At 37.7% G+C, this 21,613-nt stretch overlaps 1 protein-coding gene and 1 pseudogene across 1 annotated transcript; one reads left to right on the plus strand and one right to left on the minus strand.

Annotated features, from left to right (window-relative positions):
• Positions 1-1,959: 1,959 nt before the first annotated feature.
• On the minus strand, positions 1,960-2,378 carry LOC100671843 (keratin-associated protein 19-5-like). Its single transcript, XM_003410165.2, has one exon. It carries the CDS (start codon positions 2,376-2,378, stop codon positions 2,043-2,045), a length of 336 nt encoding a protein of 111 aa, XP_003410213.1. The 3' UTR covers positions 1,960-2,042.
• A 5,872-nt stretch (positions 2,379-8,250) lies between these two features.
• Positions 8,251-9,379, plus strand: LOC100676887 (peptidyl-prolyl cis-trans isomerase FKBP3-like; annotated as a pseudogene).
• Positions 9,380-21,613: the final 12,234 nt, after the last annotated feature.

Below are 21,613 nucleotides of genomic sequence, written 5' to 3' on the forward strand. Positions count from 1 at the left end.
GATTCTTCAAATCTTCTTCGAATGTAGACATTCTTTGTACTAACTTTTTAGTTGACATGCTCTGCAAAGTGTACACACCTGAAATCTACCACAAAAACGTTGTACCCTGAAAGGACGTTGAAAGTAGGAATGGGTATCATGCTTGCTGTAACACAAGAAATTGAAGAGACCTTGAGGACCATCCCAGGCAGTGGTCTGAAGGAGGACATGACTAGTAGGACATCTAGGAGCTTACAGCAAACCTACTGAAAACAAATCACTCATATATAAGAGAGAAAGGACACCAGAATTCTCCTTAGAAGCGAGGAAGGAGAGATTTCTTGCTTACTTTGGACACGTCATCGGGAGGGACCAATCGCTAGAAAAGACATCACACTTAGTAGAGTGTCAGTGAAAAAGGAGACCCTCAATGAGATAGACTGACATAATGGCTGCAGCAATAGGCCCAAACATAGCAATGGACATGAAAATGATGCAGGACTTGGCAATAGTCTATTCTGTTATATATAAGATCACTCTGAGTCAGAGCTGAATGGATGGCACCTAACAAGAAATTCCCCAGGAGATTAAATTGGTAAACAAATCCCAACTATTTCTAGCTGAGACAGTCATTGGGTTTAATTTTGAGAACCAATGCCTTTGGGAAGCAAGACCCTTTCTTCACAGGTGGAAAAATAGAGAAATAATGAATTAACTTGTCGAGGAAGTACACTAGATTCTCTATGCTCAATAACTTATCTTAAAATTAACCTGATTATACATAAAGAAGATTAGAAGTTTGAAAATTTTGCACTAGGTACCTGAGGGTTTATTATAGTATTCTTTATATATTTCACATTTTTATAAGTACTGCTTTGTATGCTCAATATTTAATTTAAAATTATTTTCTTTCTTTGCCATAGATTTACTGTCTCAGCGATAAACCTCAGAATACAAAAAAAATTTTTTAAAAAAGAAATCATTACAAAATAGTGCCTAGAATGATTTTATAAAAACAAAATCACACACAAAGACCACTGGAAGCAAACAAAATATAATACCTATGAAAGTATGCAGGGGTTTTATCCCTTTGTTCTCCATGTCCTCAGCACTTAGAACAATCTCCAGCACATGGAAACATTTAATGAACATTTGTTAAATCAAATGCATTTTGTTGATCAAAACGCCAATTCAGAAGAAAGGAGACTAACCAAAAAACAAAGAAAACAAAAACAAACCTGTTATCGTCGAGTCAGCTCTGACTCATGACAACTCCATGTGTTTCAGAGCAGAACTGTGCTCCATAGGGTTTTCAAGGCTGTGACATTTTGGAAGAATATTTTCAAGCTTTCCTTCCAAGGCACCTCTGGGTAGGTTTGAACTGCCAACCTTTTGGTTAGTAATTGAGTGCTTAACCATTTACACCACCTGTAGACTCCCAAATCAGAAGAAAGAAGACTAACACCCTAATTGAAATCCTACATAGCCATTTGAAATTCCTTGACATAAACAAACAGAAAAAGGAGGCCTGGTGGTGGGGTGGTTAAGGCCCCAGCTGCTAACCTAAACATCAGCAGTTCAAATCCACCAGCTGCTCTGCAGGAGAAAGATGTGGCAGTCTGCTTTCATAAATATTACATCCTTGGAAACTCTATGGAACAGTTCTACTCTATCTTAAAGGGTGGCTAACAAATCGGAAGAAAGAAAACTAACATCCTGATTGAAAACCCACATAGCCAGTTGAATTTCCTTGAAACAAATTGATAAAGATGAAGCCATGTTTGCTTTGCTAGTTAAGTATGTTTATTAAAAATTATTTTAAAATAGAATTCACACATGTTTACAACAGATGCTAATGACAGAATAATAACAAGTGAAACCCTGAAGCAATGAAGAGATTCCAGATCATTTTAGAGGAAATGAAAACTGGTAGAGGATATTCCATATGGAGCTTGATGCCAATAAACGATAGATATTTTCCCTACATCAAGACAAGAGCTCACATCATAGAACAATGTGGGTAAGAGCATAGTGGTAAAAGAGTCTGAGGATCTGCAGTCTTTTTAGTAGAAGCAAGAGAAGTCATATCCTCCATAGCAAGATGGGTGACAAGAGTCATATCCATAGCCTCCATAGATTCCATACCCAGAGCCAGATCCGTAACCTCTGTAGCCACAGCCATAACTCCATCTGCGGAAGCTGCCACAGCCAATACCACAGCCGTACCCCAGGCCACCAAAGCCTCCATAGCCATAGCCCAGGCCTCCATAGTAGCAGCCACAGTAGCTCAAGGTGTCAAGGGTTAGAGATTGGTTTGATGCTGAAGATGAGTTTCCTGAGTCTCTCTTGCTTCCCAGAACATTCCGATATTTTCCATAGTAACTGTGGTAAACAACCATGGCAAGGTGATTTCATTTCCATGTAACAGAATAATGTAAAGTTTAAAAATTCCTTATAATTTTTCTTTTGTTACACACCAAAGAGCCCAGGCTCTTATTAAAGCAGTTTTAATAATAAATATTATTTTTTAATGAGTTTGCATTCCTTACAACAAAATGTTTCCAAGATGAGAAATGATTATAGCCTATTCAAAGGCCATGGAGTCCTGGTGACGCAGAGGTATAAAGTACACAGCTGCTAACTGAAAGGTCCATGGTTTGAACCCACCAGCACTCTTCTGGGAGAAAGATGTGTCAGTCTTCTTCTGTAAAGATTTTACAGCCTGGGAAACCCTATGGGCAGTTCTACTATGAGTTGGAATGAACACGATGGCAGTGGGTTTGGTTTTGTTAAGGCTTTGCTGGTGTCCTAATTAAAATGATCTCCTCTAGTTGATGGGTTCCAATAGTCCTGTAATTACATAACTTCACATTACTTTTCTTTTCTTCTTCTTTTTTTTTTTTTTTTTGGTTCGGGTGAAAGTTTGCAGAGCAAATTCTTTTCCTATTCAACAATTTATACACATTTTGTCTCGTGACATTAGTTGCAACCCCTTAATGTGATCACACACTACCCACTTCCTTTTTGAGTTTCCCATCTCCATTCACCCATCTTTCCTGTTCCTTCCTGCCCTCTTGAACTTTGTTTTTGAGCAAATGCTTACCTTTTAGTCTGGTATGGTTGATTGTCCTGTGGGGCACCCTCCTCACAGTTGTTATTGTTCACTTTATTGGTCTGTCTATCTTTTGGCTGAAAGGTGATTGCCAACAGTATGTTCAATTCCAGGCTCAAAGGGTGTCTAAGGGCCATAGCTTTGGGGTTTCCACCAGTCTGTATTAGACCAGTAAGTCTGGTCTTTTTTATGAATTTGAATTTTGTTCTATGTTTTACTCCCACTCTGTCCAGGATCTTCTACTATTGTCCCGATCGGAGCTGTCAGTATTGGTAGCTGGGCACCATCTAGCTTTTCCAGTCTCAGGGTAGTGGAGGTTGTGGATTGTGTGGTCCATGAATCCTTTGAACTAATTGTTTCCTTGAGTCTTTGATTTTCGTTGCTCCAGGTGGGAAGAGACTAATAGTTATATCTTAGATGGCAGCTTACAAATTTTTAAGACCCCAGTCACTACTCACCAAAGCAGGATGTGGAACATTGTCTTTATGGTTATGTTATGCCAATTGACCTAGATGTCCCCTGAGACTACGGTCCTAAGTCCTCTAGTCCATTGACTCTGTCCCTTGAGTTATTTGGTTATGGTTAGGAAATTTTCATAACTGTGCCCCTGTGTGTTCTACCATAGACATGGATATATTTGCAGCACATACAAATATGTATATAGAAATAGCCTCTGTCAAACCTATATATTCTCATATGTATACCCCCATACGCCATCCCACACCTGTTCAGCTTAGATGTCTACTTATGTATCCACTCATAATTTACAGTTTGTTATTACTGTTATCGCAGGATTGTATATGTAATAGTATTTACCGTTTTTGCCTTTTTCTCTTGCATTCCTCTCAGTGCCTTCCTTTGCCTTGGTCAAGTTGTGTTTTTCTTTTTCGTTTGACTTCCATGATTTTGGCTAATGATCATCCTCAGAACTCAAGGTCTTTTCTCCCTCAAGATCAGGGGTAGTCACAAAGTTATTAGTGCTTTCCACGTAATCAGATTTAGAGGAAACTTTCTTGGTTTTTGACTTACTTGAACTTTCCTTGGCATTTGACATTGCTGCCTCTTCATTCCTTTGTTCTTTTTGTATAACACTCTTTCCTTATTTTGTGTGCCAAAACATTCAGTTAGCTTCCTCTGTGAATTCCTAATTATTTGTCTTTCCAATTCCTTATTTATCCACTAATGCTAAGTGTCACTTTCAATTCACAAAAAATGTATATATACTTTCCCCTTGGAACTTCATGAAAGCATTGTTTTTAATAATATATTTTGTGTAGATTATTTTTAATTATTATCTTCTATTTAAAATACTTCTCTGCATATCACCACCACCAATTTAACTACTTATTGAATAGCTCTCATTTAACCTATGCTCAATGTCCAACGGTAAACTTATCCTTTCCTACAATACTGCTTCTTTTCTGTATATCAGTCACTCAAGCCATAATCCTGGGTATGTGATCTCGACTTTTCATGAATATTTCCCCCACTCTGACTACCAGTGTATACTAACTATATAACCAACTGAACCACATCAATGATATTTTGTAAATATCACTCATAAGTCTATTCATTTTTATCATTTGATTCAGTCCTTTATCACTTTATCCTAGATTAAAGTAAGAACCTCACCACTGGTGATACTGCCCCAAGGAAAAATTCTCATTTGACTCGTTGTTGGTACTGAGTCCAAAATAAGATTCTAAAAAAAACAAATATGATCATTTCATTTTCCAACCATTATGCTCCTTAGTTTTCAGGGGAAAGCTTAAGCTCTTTAATTTCACAAATAAGCCTTTTCATCACAGAGCTTTTATTTATCTATCTTGGTCACTTAGAATGTACCACATATTCCCTTTTATGAAGAAGCAAGAAAGACATCAACCTCCTAAGCATTTCACTCTTCTGAGCATTTCAGGCGTGCTCCTTCATTCTGGGATCCTCTATTGTACTGCTTCACCCATCTGATTCCAACCTACCCTTCAAAACATAGGTCAAGCATCACCTTCTCCAAGAACATTTTAGTACATGCCCAGCTACTCTACCTCTGCCTAAATTAGACAGCCCTTTCAGAGTGCTGCCAAATGACCTGGACCTTTCTTCAGATTCTAGTATACTGATTAGTTTGTTTAGCTATCTTCTCCATTACACTACCTATTCCTTGAGGGCAAGAATGTTAATTATGTTAATATTTTATAATTTTTGTGGCTGGCAGAGAATAAACAGTAGATTGTTGGTTGAATAAATGAATGAATGAATGAACACATCCATAAAAAAAAAAACAACAAAATAAAAACGGATTCTGTGCAATCTCACCTTTTTTTATCTCATGGGTTTTCCATTCTCTGCTGCCAACACTGCTGAACACCAGTAAAGTATATTTAGTGCACTTACACCCTTCTGCCCTATTAGATTATCTAAATGGATATTAAAAGGAAAAATTATGGACTTTTTGCCATGTTCTCTCTATTAATAACTGGCACCTTAGACTTCCTTGGCAAGTGAAACAGTATGACTGCATAAATTTGATTCTCCCAACATTGCCCCTAACAAATATACACACCAACAAAAAAATTATAAAACCATACAAATTCCATGCCTCTAAACTAATTACAAGATGAAAAGTATTATAAGACCTCAAATAAGAAAAAATAAATAGAAAATATATGCATCAATTTTTGCCAGTGAGATTCCTTGAATTCTTCTCCAACCATCTGTGAAGAGCAAAGAAATGTCCAGGGGGTGGAGGACTTGCCAGAAGAGATAAATTGGAAGACAAGACTGACAGAAAGCCATCTTGAGAAAGCAAAAACTCAACCTAAGGGAACATAATTAAAAAAAGAAAGAAAGAAAGCCCAGGAATAGAATGCCAGTCAGTTTTGTTTTGGAAAGGTAAGGGATCTAGAAGAAATAAGATAAGAAGGGATGAAGGTGTTCTTTTGGAACTGTACATGAAAAAAAAAAAAGTGAAGTGAAAATGAAGGACCCTAGTAATCACAAGGATAAAAGTGGAGGACAAACCCTAAGTTCCCTCCAAGTAAAACCAATCAGTTAAGAAAACAATACGTGGTACATTGCGAGAAAACCACACACTTAAACTAAGAATCTCATAACCAACCCCAAACCACCAGCACATTCCATAAAATGCAATGCTCTAAACAGTCTATATCTAGACAAACTACTATAATAAAAAGAAAGGAAATTAATATAAAAACTTGAGCTGATAAAAATCCTCCCCATCACCTTCCCCTTTCCCCAAAAAAGGAGCAAAGTAAGCAGTAACAAAACACCTCCCATTGAATTAAATATTCTCAACAGGGATTGAGAATATTAAAAAATGAATCAGAAATTCAAAAAGAATGAACAGCAGTGGACAAAGGATAGGAAAAAATGAAATAGGAGTTGAAAACTTAGCAATTAAAACTATAAAAATCATATCAAAATGAACGCCAATTTCCAAGATGCCTAAAGAAAAATGAATTCAAATGAAAACTTAATAACTGACTTTGAAGAAAGGCAAGAAAACAATAAAAAAATAATGAACATGAGGTAAAGAAAGAGGTAAATAGAGTCGGAGAGAAAGTGGTCAAAATAGAAGATACACAAAAAGATCTAGGTTACATGTAATTAGAGTGGGTGTAAAAAAAAAAAGAAGAGAAAATAGAACAGAACTAATAAATTGGAATCTAAGAAAAGTTTTCAAAACTAAAAGAAATTCTCAAAGTACATATTGAGATAGCCATCCATTACTTGGGAAAACTGACCCACAATGAACAACTTGAAGACATATATTGGTAAAAATATTAGACTTTAAGATTAAAAAAAAAAAACAAAACAAACTTCAGAGCACCCAAGGAAAGATCAAGTAACTTACAAAGGCAAAAAAATAGACTTTCTTCGGACTCCTCAAAAACAATATGCAAAGCAAGGCAATAATGTTGGGACGTTTCAAAATATTCAAGGAAAGAAAATGGGAACCAACCATTTTATATCTAAAGATTTTGTCATTCAAATGTCATTTTTAAGAAGAGTTTAAAAATGCAAGAAGCTAGGAAAAATTGGTGTAGCCCTTCCTGATTAACCAACAGAGGGTCCAGTAGAAATAACTGGGGAAATGTTGACAAAAAGACTTATGTTGAGAATTTAATATGTTTAAATTTTTTATCTAAGACTAAGCTAAAGGTTGCATGTGAAAGCTGGACAATGAATGAGGAAGACCAAAGAAGAATTGATGCCTTCAAATGATGGTCTTGGTGAAGAATATTGAATATACCATGGACTGCCAAAAGAATGAACAAATATTTCTTGGAAGAAGTAGAAACAGAGCGCTCCTTAGAAGCCAGGATGGTAAGACTTTGTCTCACATACTTTGCACATGTTCTCAGGAGGGATCAGTCCCTGGAAGACATCAAGCTTGGTAAGGTAGAGGGTCAGTGGAAAAGAGTAAGACCCTCATCGAGATGGATTGACACACTGGCTGCAACAATGGGCTGAAGCATAACGACGATTATGAGGATGGCACAGGACTGGGGAGTGTTTTGTTCTGTTGTACGTAGGGTCGCTATGAGTCGGAACTGATTCAATGGCACTGACAACAAGCCAAAGGTATGAATGATAAAGAAAAATATATCAACATCATAGGGTAGGAAAAGGAAGAACAATTCAACTAAAAATGAGAGACAAAGGGGAGTAGAAAAAGGTCTTTGTGCAGTTGAATAAGTAATAGTTGGTGGTCAATGTCTCCTATTAAAAACTGACAAACCAGATAGGAAAAGTCTTAATTTAAAAAAGCAGGGAACTTATTAATGATATTTTTACAAAAAGTATTAATTCTCCAATAGGTAATGACTAAAATAAATATTAAAACCTTTCTAAATATAAAAAAAGAGATTTATAAAATACTGAGTAAACAAAACACAATATATAGAGAAAGAAACCTAGCAAATATGAGTACACATAGTAATTATAGCATAAAATATTTTTACTGTCAACACCAAACATAATAGCAAGTTGATAAATGTGAATGAGCTTAACTAAATTATTGATATAAGTATAATTTTAAATGGGTTCACAAAGCAAGAACCAACTACAATCAAGAGAAACATTTAAAAGCAAGTGATTAAGAAAGCCTAAAAGGACAGCAGAGGCAGCGGGGGAAGATGGTGGCCAATGTTCCACAGCGAGCTTGGGCCGTGGAGCAACTGCGCAGCGAGCAACTGCCCAAGAAGGATATCAAGTTTCTGCAGAGTCATGGTTCAGATTCATTTCTTGCAGAACATAAGCTATTGGGAAACATTAAAAATGGGGCTAAGATAGCTAACAAGGAACATCTGGTTACAGCTTATAACCATCTTTTTGAAACGAAGCGTTTCAAAGGTACCGAAAGTATAAATAAGGTGTCAGAGCAGGTGAAAAATGTGAAGGTTAATGACAACAAACCCAAAGAAACCAGGTCTGAAGAGACTCTGGAAGAGGGTCCACCAAAATACACAGAATGTGTTCTTAAAAAGGGAGATAAAACCAACTTTCCCAAAAAGGGAGATGTTGTTCACTGTTGGTATCAGCGACACTACAGGATGGGACTGTTTTTGATACTAATACTCAAACAAGTTCAAAGAAGAAGAAAAACGCCAAGCCTTTCAGTTTTAAGGCTGGAGTTGGCAAAGTAATCAGAGGATGGGATGAAGCACTCCTTACTATGAGTAAGGGAGAAAAGGCTCGACTAGAGATTGAACCTGAATGGGCTTATGGGAAGAAAGGACAGCCTGCTGCCAAAATTCCACCAAATACAAAACTCATTTTTGAAGTGGAATTAGTGGATATTGATTGAAATAGCAAGGCTTCAGGTCTAAAGACAACACAGCAACAATGATAAAACTTGGCCTCGAGGAACTTATGTAACTAATTAGAGCTGGTTACTATTGTGTTTAATGGGGGAAACAACTGGTAAATTCAAGGAGTGAAAACCTTGTTTACTTGATCTCCCAACTCTGGATAAACGTAATCCCTTATTATAAATCCTTGAAGTCTAAAATATTTTACTGCAATTGTGTAAAATACTGGTCAGAGAGAACTGATTTTCCTTTAACCTCGTGTTGTAAAGTAAAAGGCTCAATACAGATTTATCCACTGTCTTGATGTGTGATTTGTCTGGTGTTAATATATTGAATGTTCTGATTATGGACCATATCAGAGCAGAGAGTAACTCATAATAATACCGTCTGAATTAATTCGACTTTACGGCGCTGGTTTGGGAATTAAGGATTTGCTGTGGATATGCATCTTAAAATCTTTAAAATATTTATATATGCTGACAAAAGCATAGAGGCTGAAATAAAATTTAAAATATCTAAGAGATTTTGGCATTAATAGACTGAATTTAGGAAAAGCGCACTTCAAAACCTAATAACGGTAAATATAAAGTTACTATTAGTTGATTTCCCCCCAAAAATAAATTCCTAAACAATTACTGGATAAGTCTTCAGTTTTATTACAAAAATGTGGATGATCAGTTTGATCAAAATGAAAGCTTGCTCACAAGTTTTACATGAATATTCTAAATACAAAGTCTCCTGAAACAACAATGTACTTTCAAGTTGATTTTCACTTTTTTAAGGGATGCAAACATTCCATTTTCTCATTTATAATCTCTATACCAAGGCATAGCATTTTAATAGTGTACCTTTTCTGCAATTCTAGATCCAAGTTCACAACGAGATAACTGAAACACGCAGACAAACCCATTGTCAGAAAAGGTTAAAAGTCGGTTTTTTTTTACAGAGGAGGTAAACCCTTAATAAGCAGCCCTTGTGTTTTCCGAACCTTATACTACACTGACATGATTTCCAGTCAGTTTTTTTCCTGCCCTTAAGGCTACAAAACTCTGTTGCAAATGCATTCAAAATTATTCTAGACACTTAATGCAAAAGTCAAAAAAACAGTTCTCCAATAAAAAGTAAACTTTATAAATGGTAGGAAATAGTATCTGTGGTAATTTACTGTGACGTTTTCCCTGTTACTAAACGAACCGTGTTACACAGAAACAGGGAAGACAAGTTATCAAATATGACAAGCTTATGCTCTGTTTACATCCCTCACTTAAAAAAAAAAAATTCATACTTTTCACTCACTCCATCTGAAATATACATCTTCCCATCAGGTTGGAGGAGGAGGATGATACTGTCCATAATTCCAAGGATTCTGATAATTGTACTGAAAGGAAAAAGTAAGCATGTTAGCATACTAGAACTATAAATATATAATTAAAGCAGTTATTTTTAAGACAATAACCTGTATTCACTGCTTAAATTTTAAAGACTGAACCACAAAAGACAACAGACACAGAGTGTATTCTATAATCTGAAACAAAAAGTTTTTTTTTTTCTTTTAAAAAAAGTAATTTATGTTCCTAATATCTATGAACAAAACAATTCTGCTGGGTGGACTCACCGGATACCGCGCACTATAATTATATGCAGCTCGATTTGCCTGTAAATCACCATCAATCATCTGTGTAGATGAAGTTGTATCTTCTGTGTGTGCTTTCTTTTCCTCTGGTTCTTCTGATCTATAAATAAAAAATCAGAATGGAAACTTCCAAAAAAAAAAAGAAAGGCTAAAAGTGAAAGCATTTGCAAATTGAAACAATGAGATACCACTATTAGAATGGCTAAATTTTTTCTTTTAAATGACAGTATTGATTGTTGACAAGGATTCAAAACAATAGGAGCTTTCATTCATTGTTATATGGTTACAAAATGGAAGACAATTTGGCAGTTTCTTAAAAAGCTAATCATAGTCTTACCATATGATCCAGTAATCTCGTTCTTGGATATTTGAAAACTTGTGTCTGCACAAAAACATGCATGAGAATATTTACAGCAACTTTACTCAAAATCACCATAAAAATCAAAGCAATAAAGCATCCCGCAATAGAAAGGATAGACAAACTGAAATATATCCATTGCTGTTGTTAGTTGCCATCAAGTTTGTCCTGACTCATAGTGACCCCATGTACAACAGAATGAAACACTGCCCAGTCCTGAGCTGTCCTCATGTTGGTTGTTATGCTTGAGCCCATTGTTGCAGCCACTGTGTTAATCCATCTGATTGAGGGTCTTCCTCTTTTTTGCTGACCCTCTACTAAGCAGGTTGCCCTTCTCCAGGGACTGGCCCTTCCTGATAACCTGTCCAAAACATGTGAGACGAAGTCTCGTCATCCTTGCTTCTAAGGAGTATTCCACACAAGGGGATATTCTACAACGGAATATTATTTAGCAACTAAATCGAATTGAACTATCAAGCCAAGAGAAGTCATGAGTTTAGCTTAAATGTATATTATCAAGGAGAAGAAACCAATCTGAAAGGCTACATACTATACAATTCCAATTATATGGCATTCTGGAAAAGACAAACCTATACATAAAATAAAAAGAACAGTGAGAGCTAAGAGTTTGGGTGAAAAAGTGGGATAGTTGAATTAGGTGACGCACACAATATCTATAGGATTGTGAAACTATTCTGGATGATACTATAGTGATGAATACACAACACTGCAGAACAGTACAGCACAAAGAGTGAACCTTAATGTACGTAAATTAAGAAAATTATTAAGGAAGATGGGAGAATCCCAGGATGGAATACAGACTATGACAAAAGAATATAATTGCATGTAACACCTCATTGAATGGAGTTGGAGTGGGGGAAGGATGCTGACCTAAGTAACTTTGAAGATGAGTGAGGTCTATAAAAGGAAAAGCAAAAGGAACTACGCGTGCACTGAACTGTAGTTCATAGAGTAAATTCCAGAAAGATATGAGTTAACCATTCTTATATTTCTGCACATGTATGTTGGAATTTAACAATGGAATAAATGGATGGAGGATGGTGGGAGCCAGGTTTCTCACTGTGGTGTAAGAGATTACAGATCAGCCAAGGGAGGAAGCAGGATGATCTGTGTAGTAATGGATTAGGTTGGAGACATCAGTATGAACTCATGCTTATCTTAATATAGAATCAGATGGTTACATACAGAAATATTCACGTATTTTTTCATACAGGGGTTAGTATACACACATGTATATTGCCATGGTTGAAAATTTTATTAACAGAACACAGCAAATTTACTGTGATAAAAGAATTGAAGTTCAAAACACATTCACCATTCCAGAAAAAATTTATTATGAGATATTGAAAGACAAAGTCTTCTAGAGTGCACTGATTCCCTACCCTATATAGAAGCACACCCCTGAAGATGGTCGTTAATCAAATGCCAGCATCTGGTTCATCAAGTGTTCTTCACATTATTGTCAGGAACCAGGTGGTCCAAATAGCAGTTTAATTATCAAGTCAGGATAAACAAAGCACACAGGTCATTGTATAAAGTTTTACAGAAGAATTACGGCCCAACAGAAGAGTAAGTCCCCAAACTGTAAATTTTCAAGTGTTTATTCAGTAGAAGCCAGAAGACCAGAATCTTCCATGGCAAGATGGGTGGTGGCAGCCATATTGGTAGCCTCTGTCAGTCACAGCCATAGCCCAGTCTGCAGAAGCTGCCACAAGCACAGCCATAGCCACAGCCCAGGCCACTGAACCCTCCATAGCCGTAGCCCAGGCCTCCGTAGTAGCTGCCATGGTAGCTCATGGTGTCAGGAGATACTGCTGGGTGTGGAAAACCACTCCTCTAAATGTCATCTAATAGAACGTGTTACTAGAAAAATGTCAGCTAGACCATGTCATCGACTTATTTTTATAACTAGTTATTTAAAAGTTATGCAACATGTTTATCTGCCTCATTCAGATTCCTAGGAAAATGTGTTTCCTTTAGTAAAATGCTGTTGGGTTTATAAACCCCATGCTTGTTTGGATTCTGAATTTCAAATTCCACAAATACATATTATTCACATTGCATTACCTCAAAGTGCATTTATTCTCTAAGTGCACCCTTTCCTTTGACATCTCATGGTTGCTCTTTTTAAGGCAAGGGCATTATCTTTCTTCTCCAGATAATTCACATAATCGGAACCTTAATTGTTCCCTGAAATACTAGTCCTGTAAAAAGTGCCAATCGAATATGATGAATGCCTTAATACAGTGTGCTTTTTGAAGTCAGCTAAGAATGACATTTGATAGAAAATGATTATATTTAATTTTGAAAAGTGCCACCATCTAGAGTCAAAAGGAATTTCTCAAGCATCATGGCTCATGGGGAGTCAACCTGAGTGGTAGATACCATTGAAGACCGCTCACGGTGTCCCTGCTACTCACAACAAACAAGTCCTTGCTCACAAATATACTTTATTCCAGATTCTAAATTCTCTATAGCCATAAGAGCATAGCATTTCAGAATTAGAAGAGACTTGAGACCTAACTTATTGCAATGTCCTTCTAACTGTGATTCAGAGAGACAACTCTTGTTGTTGTTGTTAGGTGCTGTCGAGTTGGTTCCAACTCATAGTGACCCTATGCACAACAGAACGAAACACTGCCCGGTCCTGAGCCATCCTCACAATCGTTGTTATGCTTGAAATCATCGTTGGAGCCACTGTGTCAATCCACCTCATTAAGGGTCTTCCTCCTTTCCACTGAACCTGTACTCTGCCAAGCCTGATGTCCTTCTCCAGGGACTGATCCCTCCTGACAACATGTCCAAAGTATAGAAGATGCAGTCTTGCCATCCTTGCCTCTAAGGAGCGTTCTGGCTGTACTTCTCCTAAGACCGATTTGTTCGTTCTTTTGGCAGGCCATGGTATATTCCATATTCTTCACCAACACCACATTTCAAAAGCATCAACTCTTCTTCGGTCTTCCTTATTCATTGGCCAGCTTTCACATGCATATGGTGCGATTGGAAATACCATGGCTTGGGTCAGGCACACCTGAGTCTTCAAGGTGACATCTTTGCTCTTCAACACTTTAAAGAGGTCCTTTGCAGCAAATTTACCCAATGCAATGCGTCTTTTGATTTCTTGACTGCTGCTCCCATGGCTGTTGATTGTGGATCCAAGTAAAATTAAATCCTTGATAACTTCTATCTTTTCTCCATTTATCATGATGTTGCTTATTGGTCCAGTTGTGAGGATTTTTGTTTTCTTTATGTTGAGGTGCAATACATACTGAAGGCTGTGGTCTTTGATCTTCATTAGTAAGTGCTTCAAGTTCTCTTCACTTTCAGCAAGCAAGGTTGTGTCATCTGCATAATGCAGGTTGTTAACGAGTCTTCCTCCAATCCTGATGTCCCGTTCTTCTTCATATAGTCCAGCTTCTCGGATTATTTGTTCAGCATACAGATTCAATAGGTATGGTGATAGAATACAACCCTGCCACACACCTTTCCTGATTTTAAACCCATCAGTATCCCCTTGTTCTGTCTAAATAACTGCCTTTTGATCTTTGTAAAGGTTTCTCATGAGCACAATTAAGTGTTCTGGAATTCCCATTCTTCATATACTTTATTATGATCCACACAGTCAAATGCCTTTGCATAATTAATAAAACACAGGTAGACATCCTTCTGGTATTCTCTGCTTTCAGCCAGGATCCATCTGACATCAACAATGATATCCCTGGTTCCACATCCTCTTCTGAAACCGGCCTGAATTTCTGGCAGTTCCCTGTCGATATACTGCTGCAGCCATTTTTGAATGATCTTCAGCAGAATTTTGCTTGCATGTGATATTAATGATATTGTTCTATAATTTTCACATTCGGTTGGATCACCTTTCTTGGGAATAGGCATAAATATGGATCTCTTCCAATCAGTTGGCCAGGAAGCTGTCTTCCATATTTCTTGGCATAGACGAGTGAGCACCTCCAATGCTGCATCTGTTTGTTGAAACATTTCAATTGATATCCCGTCAAGTCCTGGAGCCTTGTTTTTCACCAATGCCTTCAGAGCAGCTTGGGCTTTCCTTCAGTACCATTGGTTCCTGATCATATGCCACCTCTTGAAATGGTTGAACATCGACTAATTCTTTTTGGTATAATGACTCTGTGTATTCCTGCCATCTTCTTTTGATGCTTCCTGCGTTGTTCAATATTTTCTCCATTGAATCCTTCACTATTGCAACTCGAGGCTTGAATTTTTTCTTCAGTTCTTTCAGCTTGAGAGAAACATCAAGTGTGTTCTTCCCTTTTAGTTTTCCATCTCCAGCTCTTTGCACGTCATTATAATACTTTACGTTGTCTTCTCGAGACGCCCTTTGAAATCTTCTGTTCAGTTCTTTTGCTTCATGAATTCTTCCTTTTGCTTTAGCTGCTCGATGTTCGAGAGCAAGTTTCAAAGTCTCCTCTGACATCCATCTTGGTCTTTTCTTTCTTTCCTGTCTTTTCAATGACCTCTTGCTTTCTTCATGGATGATGTCCTTGATGTCATTCCACAACTTGTCTGGTCTGCGGTCACTAGTGTTCAATGCATCAAATCTGTTCTTCAGATGGTCTCTAAATTCAGGTGGGATATATCCAAGGTCATATTTTGGCTCTCGTGGACTTGCTCTGGTTTTCCTCAGTTTCAGCTTGAGCTTGCATGTGAGCAATTGATGGTCTGTTCCACAGTCAGCCCCTGGCCTTGTTCTGACTAATGATATTGAGCTTTTCCATCGTCTCTTTCCACAGATGCAGTCAATTTGATTTCTGTGTGTTCCATCTGGTGAGGTCCATGTGTATAGTCTCCGTTTATGTTGGTGAAAGAAGGTATTTGCAATGAAGAAGTCATTTGTCTTGCAAAATTCTATTATTCAATCTCCGGCATTGTTTCTATCACCAAGGCCATATTTTCCAACTACTGATCCTTCTTCTTTGTTTCCAACTGTCACATTCCAATCATCAGTAGTTGTCAATGCATCTTGATAGCATGTTCAATCAATTTCAGACTGCAGCAGCTGATAAAATCTTCTATTTCTTCTTCTTTGGCCCTAGTGGTTGGTGTGTAAATTTGAATAATAGTTGTATTAACTGGTCTTTCTTGTAGGCGTATAGATATTATCCTATCACTGACAGCATTGTACTTCAGGATACATCTTGAAACTTTCTTTTTGACTATGAAAGCAACACCATTCCTGTTCAAGTTGTCACTCCCAGCATAGTAGACTACATGATTGTCCAATTCAAAATGGCCAATACCAGTCCATTTCAGCTAATGCCTAAGATATCAATGTTTATGTGTTCTATTTCATTTTTGATGATTTCCAGTTTTCCTAGATTCATACTTCGTACATTCCAGGTTCTGATTATTAATGAATGTTTGCAGCTGTTTCTTCTCCTTTTGAGTCGTGCCACATCAGCAAATGAAGGTTCTGAAAGCTTGACTCCATCCACATCATTAAGGCCGTCTCTACTTTGAGGAGGCAGCTCTTCCCCAGTCATCTCTGAGTGCCTTCCAGCCTGGGGGGCTCATCTTCCAGCACTATATCAGACAATGTTCTGCTGCTGTTCATAAAGTTTTCACTGGCTAATGCTTTTCAGGAGTAGACTGCCAGGTCCTTCTTCCTCGTCTGTCTTAGTCTGGAAGCTCAGCTGAAACCTGTCCTCCATGGGTGGCCCTGCTGGTATCTGAATACCAATGGCATAGCTTCCAGCATCACAGCAACACACAAGCCCCCACAGTATGACAAACTGACAGACACATGGAGGGAGAGACAACTTGTATCATTGAATAACAATCCTTAGTGACAGGTCAGAACTATAATCTAAACACTTCAATTCTCAACCCTAGATCAGGAAGCAAATTTGAATTTGAGGGCATGAGGGCAGGCTAGGGAATTCATTCTCCACAGTGCCCAGCTGTCTTATTTTTTGTTTGTTCCATTGTTTATTCCTGCCATTATTAGAAATAAAAGCAAATGATATGAAATCAGCTAACATTTCTGTATTATCAGCTCCAATAGTCTTCAAATTAATTATGAAGTGTGGCAACTCCGTGTGTGTCAGAATAGAACTCTGCTCCATATGATTAGCTAGTTGGGCTTACAAAAAAAAAAAAGGCTGAAAATAGTGAAATATCACAAAGAAAATAGAAGAACTTTGAATTTCATTTATTTTTTTTTTCTGGGTTTTTACTACACATGTTGCCTCTTATCAGTTTATCAAGAGTAAGATGTGATAAGGAGCTTATCTATTTCCATATCAATGAAATCTACAAATTAAAAGGAATTATAAATGATAATGTCTCTGTTTGAATCTTCTTTAAGCAGAAGAATGTAGGCTCAATACATTTAAAGTACGTTACAAAATAAAGACTATTATTTTTAATACTGTCATGACCCATATAAAGCCAGATATTTTGCCTGATAAACCAAACAGTAAACTTGTTGGGGTTGAGTCAACTCTGACTCATAACAACCCTATAGGGCAGAGTAGAGCTGCCCCATGGGATTTCCAAAGAGCGGCTGGTGGATCCCAACTGCCGACCGTTTGGTTAGCAGCCAAGTTCTTAACCACTGTGCCACTCCATCAATTATAGAGGATGTCACAATATGCAACCCAGGAATTACCTCCTATGGACCTCTATTTTATTTGTTCATTAATCTTTCTGAAAGAGAAGCCAGACCCTAGCCTTAGCAATTGCCTGTATGTGAAACATTCAGTCTTCTGTGCCTCTTCTCATTCTGAGTTCTCTAACCTCCCACCCAGCACAGGAAGGACCTGACTCTCCTCCAGCTTCCAGAGGGTACCTGCTGATTTCCATAGAAAAGGCTACCTGTCTAGATCTTTTGTCTTTCTGAGATGCCATCGCATGCACGACATAAGTATTTTGCCAAATATAAGTATTAGGGACTCCTTTTATTTCTTATAATAATTCCTTCTCTTTAATCAGTATATGTTTTACAAAAATGTTCACATAAGAGCCAGCCTTATTCTGTGGGCTCGAAGCAACTGTGAGGAAATGAAACCCTCAAACAAAAACTTAAAGAGGTCAGGAAAAAGATCCAATACCCTAGAAATGTCTTTCAAGTCAATAGACTTTGAACATCAGTCGTTTGATGAGATAACACACAAGCCTCACTTTCCTTATTATTGCACCCTATGAAGCTGAAAAAGCTACGCAAGAATTTGTAAACAATTTCAAAATTACCTTGATAATACACAAAAAAAGCTTTTTAAAAAATTTTTGTATGATCCTCCATGGAGAGTATGCATTTAAACAGTGCATTGATTGTTAAACAAACAATGACTAAAAAACCTGGTAGGGTTCTTGTAGATTGGTCAATATAATCTGTATTTTTATTTTTAAAGTATATTATACAAATGATAGATTATATTTGCTGAGCAATTATTGTGGGCCAGGTTATTGTCTGAGGCCATTTGTATGTATTAAACTCACCAGGATTCTCTGAATACTACTACTAATCTGTTTAATTACCTGCCCAAGGTCATACAGACACTAGGGAGCTGAGCTGAGATTCAAAACCAGGCTTCTTACTCCAGGGCCTCTGGTTTTAAGCACTATGCAATATTGGCAAGTTGGCCTTCAGAAGAAACGTGAACTCCAGAAAAGAGTATTTAACCTTCTAAAGAAAGAAACATTTAAACTGTTTATGAAACATTAAAATTATTTTTAAGAGAAATTAAAAGTGTTTCAAAAAAATCTTTTAAAGTCCACTTTGTTACCTTAATAAAGCAAAGCATGCTACTCATAATTTAATTAACCTTTCTTGGTTTTTTAATTATCCCATCATGAGTATCGATTAATATACTACCGCTATTTAGAAACAGCTGGGGAGCTGTTATCTTGCTGAAGGCAGCCTGCACATCGTTTTAATGGTTAATCTACTCATAAGTTTCTTCATTCAACAAATTTCTACTGAATGATTACTGTACTTCAGGCACCAGGTATGTCAAGTTTAAAATATAAACCATAAACCATGAATTCCATGGAGGTTACCTGTAGTATAGGAGGGAGATAACAAATGGTTAACATAGAAGCAGTATATGACTATGAATTGTATGGAAAAATGAATTGAAAATAAGAACAAAAACTAATTGTTGGTCTGGGCAGTTGGCTGCTTGTTGCTATCGGGTACCATGGAGTCTATTTTGACTCATAGCTATATCATGTGACAGAGTAGAACTGCCCCATAAGATTTTCTAGGCTGTAATCTTTCAGAGAGGAACTCTGGTGGTGCAATGGTTAAAGCGCTTGGTTGGCAGTTTGAACCCAACAGCTGCTCTGTGGGAGAAAGATGTGACAGTCGGCTTCCGTAAAGATGACAGCCTAGGAACCCCTCTGGGACAGTTCTACTATGCCCCACAGTGTTGCTATGAGTCGGAATCAACAGCAACCGGTTTGTTGGTGTTTAGTTTTCCTAATCTGTATGGGTATCACTAGGTTTTTCTTCCTCAGAGCCACTAGATGGGTTCGAACCACCAAGATTTCAGTCAACAACCAAGCGCTTAACTGTTGTGCCACCCAGCTTCCAAATATCTACAGAGCACCATGTAATTTTGTGTTTGTGTTTCTTCCCCTTCCTTTCCTCAAGGACATCTTTCTTCTCCATTGCCAATGGTTGACACTGTCAAATGACTCGATTGTTCCCCTTAACCAGAGACTTCTCTTGCTGTCATGTCCTTCTGCTCTCAAAAACTGTCTTTTACCCATATTTCTTATTTTTAATAGTTTTCATTCCCTCTCCTTCGTCTATCTTTCTCTGCCATACGTCAGTGTGGCTTAGTTTTGTCAACTGTGGCCACTCTTCTTTCTTCAGGTTTGCATGTGACTAATCAATCTGTCAGTTATTCCTCTAAAATATCTACCAAGTGCCAAATGTGGGTCAGACGCTGAGCTATACTATAAGCATAGACAGTAAATGATATGCCCCCCAAATCCTCTGTCCCCTGCCTAAAGGAATACCAGTAACATAACCTTTCAAATGTCATCTCTTAGGTAATTCTTTTCCCTTGATACAACCCATAGTGCTTGTAGGAACTTCCATATCCATAACTAGGCTGAACATCTGAGGGAGCTGTATGTCTTAGAAAGGACCCTCGTGGCTCAGTGGTTAAAGCACTCAGCTGCTAACCGAAAGGTCAGCATTTTGAACCCACCAGCCACTCTGAGGGAAGAAAGCTGTAGCAGTCAGCTTCTGTAAAGATTACAGCCTTGGAAACCCTGTGGGTGACGATATCATCCTGAGTTCCTTACTTTAATTACAACTGCAAAGAGCCTTATCGCACATAAGGTCACATTCGGAAATTCCTGGTGGACATACCTTTTGGGGCCACAATTCAAATCACTGGAGCCCTGGTGGTGCAGTGGTTAAGAGGGCGGTTACTAACTGAAAGTTCAGCAGTTCAAATCCACCAGTCACTGCTTAGAAACCCTGTGAGGCAGTTCTACTCTGTCCTATCGGGTCGCTATGAGTTGGAATCAACTCAGTGTCAAGGGGCATTCAATTCACTACATAAAGTGATAACTGCTAAGAAAAAAATATATAAAGCAAAGGTTGTTGTTGTTAGGTGCCTCTGAGTTGGTTTCAACTTGTAGCGACTCTATGTACAACAGAATGAAACGCTGCCTGGTCCTGCACCATCCTCACAATCGTTGCTATGCGTGAGTCTATCATTGCAGCCACTATGTGAATCCATCTTACTTAGGGTCTCCCTTTTTTATTTTATGTCCTATATGACATAACTGGCTTTAACAGAGAGAGATCATCTAGTTAGGTCTGATCTAATTATATGGACCCTTTAAAAGTAGAGTTTTCTTAACCTGGTAGCAGAGGAGAAAGTCATAGACCCAGAGTAAGAGAGGAATTCAACATGCCATAGCTGGTTCAGAGAACAAAGGGGCCGAGTGGCAAGGAATGCCGGCAATCTCTAGTTGCTGAGAGTAGCCCCCGGCTGACAGCCAGCATAGGAATGAGGAACTCAGCCCTACAACTGTAAGAAACTAGATTGAGCTTGGAAGCAGATTCTTTCCCAGAGCCTCCAGAAAGGAAAAGCCTGGCCGACACCTTGATTTCAGCCTTAGGGTACCCTGAGCAGAGAACCCAGCCACACCGTATGAGACTTCTGTTCCACAGAAATAGGAGCTAAGAAAAAGGTGTTGTTTTAAGCTATTCGAGTTTGTGGTAACTCACTATGCAGCAACAGAAACCTAATTCCTAACCTCTTTATACTGAATGCTGTAAGCATTCAGATTCCAAAAAAAGAAATCTTTGGTAATATTCTTAAACTTTATCGTATAAGTTTTTGTCAAAACATACTACAATTCAAAAGGAGTTCAAGGAGAATTGAGAAAATAACTTCAGTGTTAAATATGCAATATGGAATTACTATACATTTCAAAAGTAAATGCTTGAGAAGTTGAGCTTCTAAGAATCTGCTTTAAAACCCAGTAGTGTGGCTTGGAGATTGATGCTTCTTTAATGGGAAACCCTACTTGGCCTTCAAAATGGCATGCTGGCCTTTAATTCTCTAAAGAAATTTCTCTGTGTTGTACTTAGCACTAAACTAAAGTTAAACAATTTAGTTTCTAGTGGTGGTCGAGTCACTTAATCTGAAATTCTGGAAATAGCCCCCTGCTGA

The sequence above is a fragment of the Loxodonta africana genome, chromosome 20, assembly GCF_030014295.1.
Source record: "Loxodonta africana isolate mLoxAfr1 chromosome 20, mLoxAfr1.hap2, whole genome shotgun sequence".
NCBI lineage: Eukaryota > Metazoa > Chordata > Mammalia > Proboscidea > Elephantidae > Loxodonta > Loxodonta africana.

Bases quoted from the DNA above. Each gene is read 5' to 3' on its own strand.
- LOC100671843 (XM_003410165.2), bottom strand. From the start codon at position 2,378: ATGGTTGTTTACCACAGTTACTATGGAAAATATCGGAATGTTCTGGGA.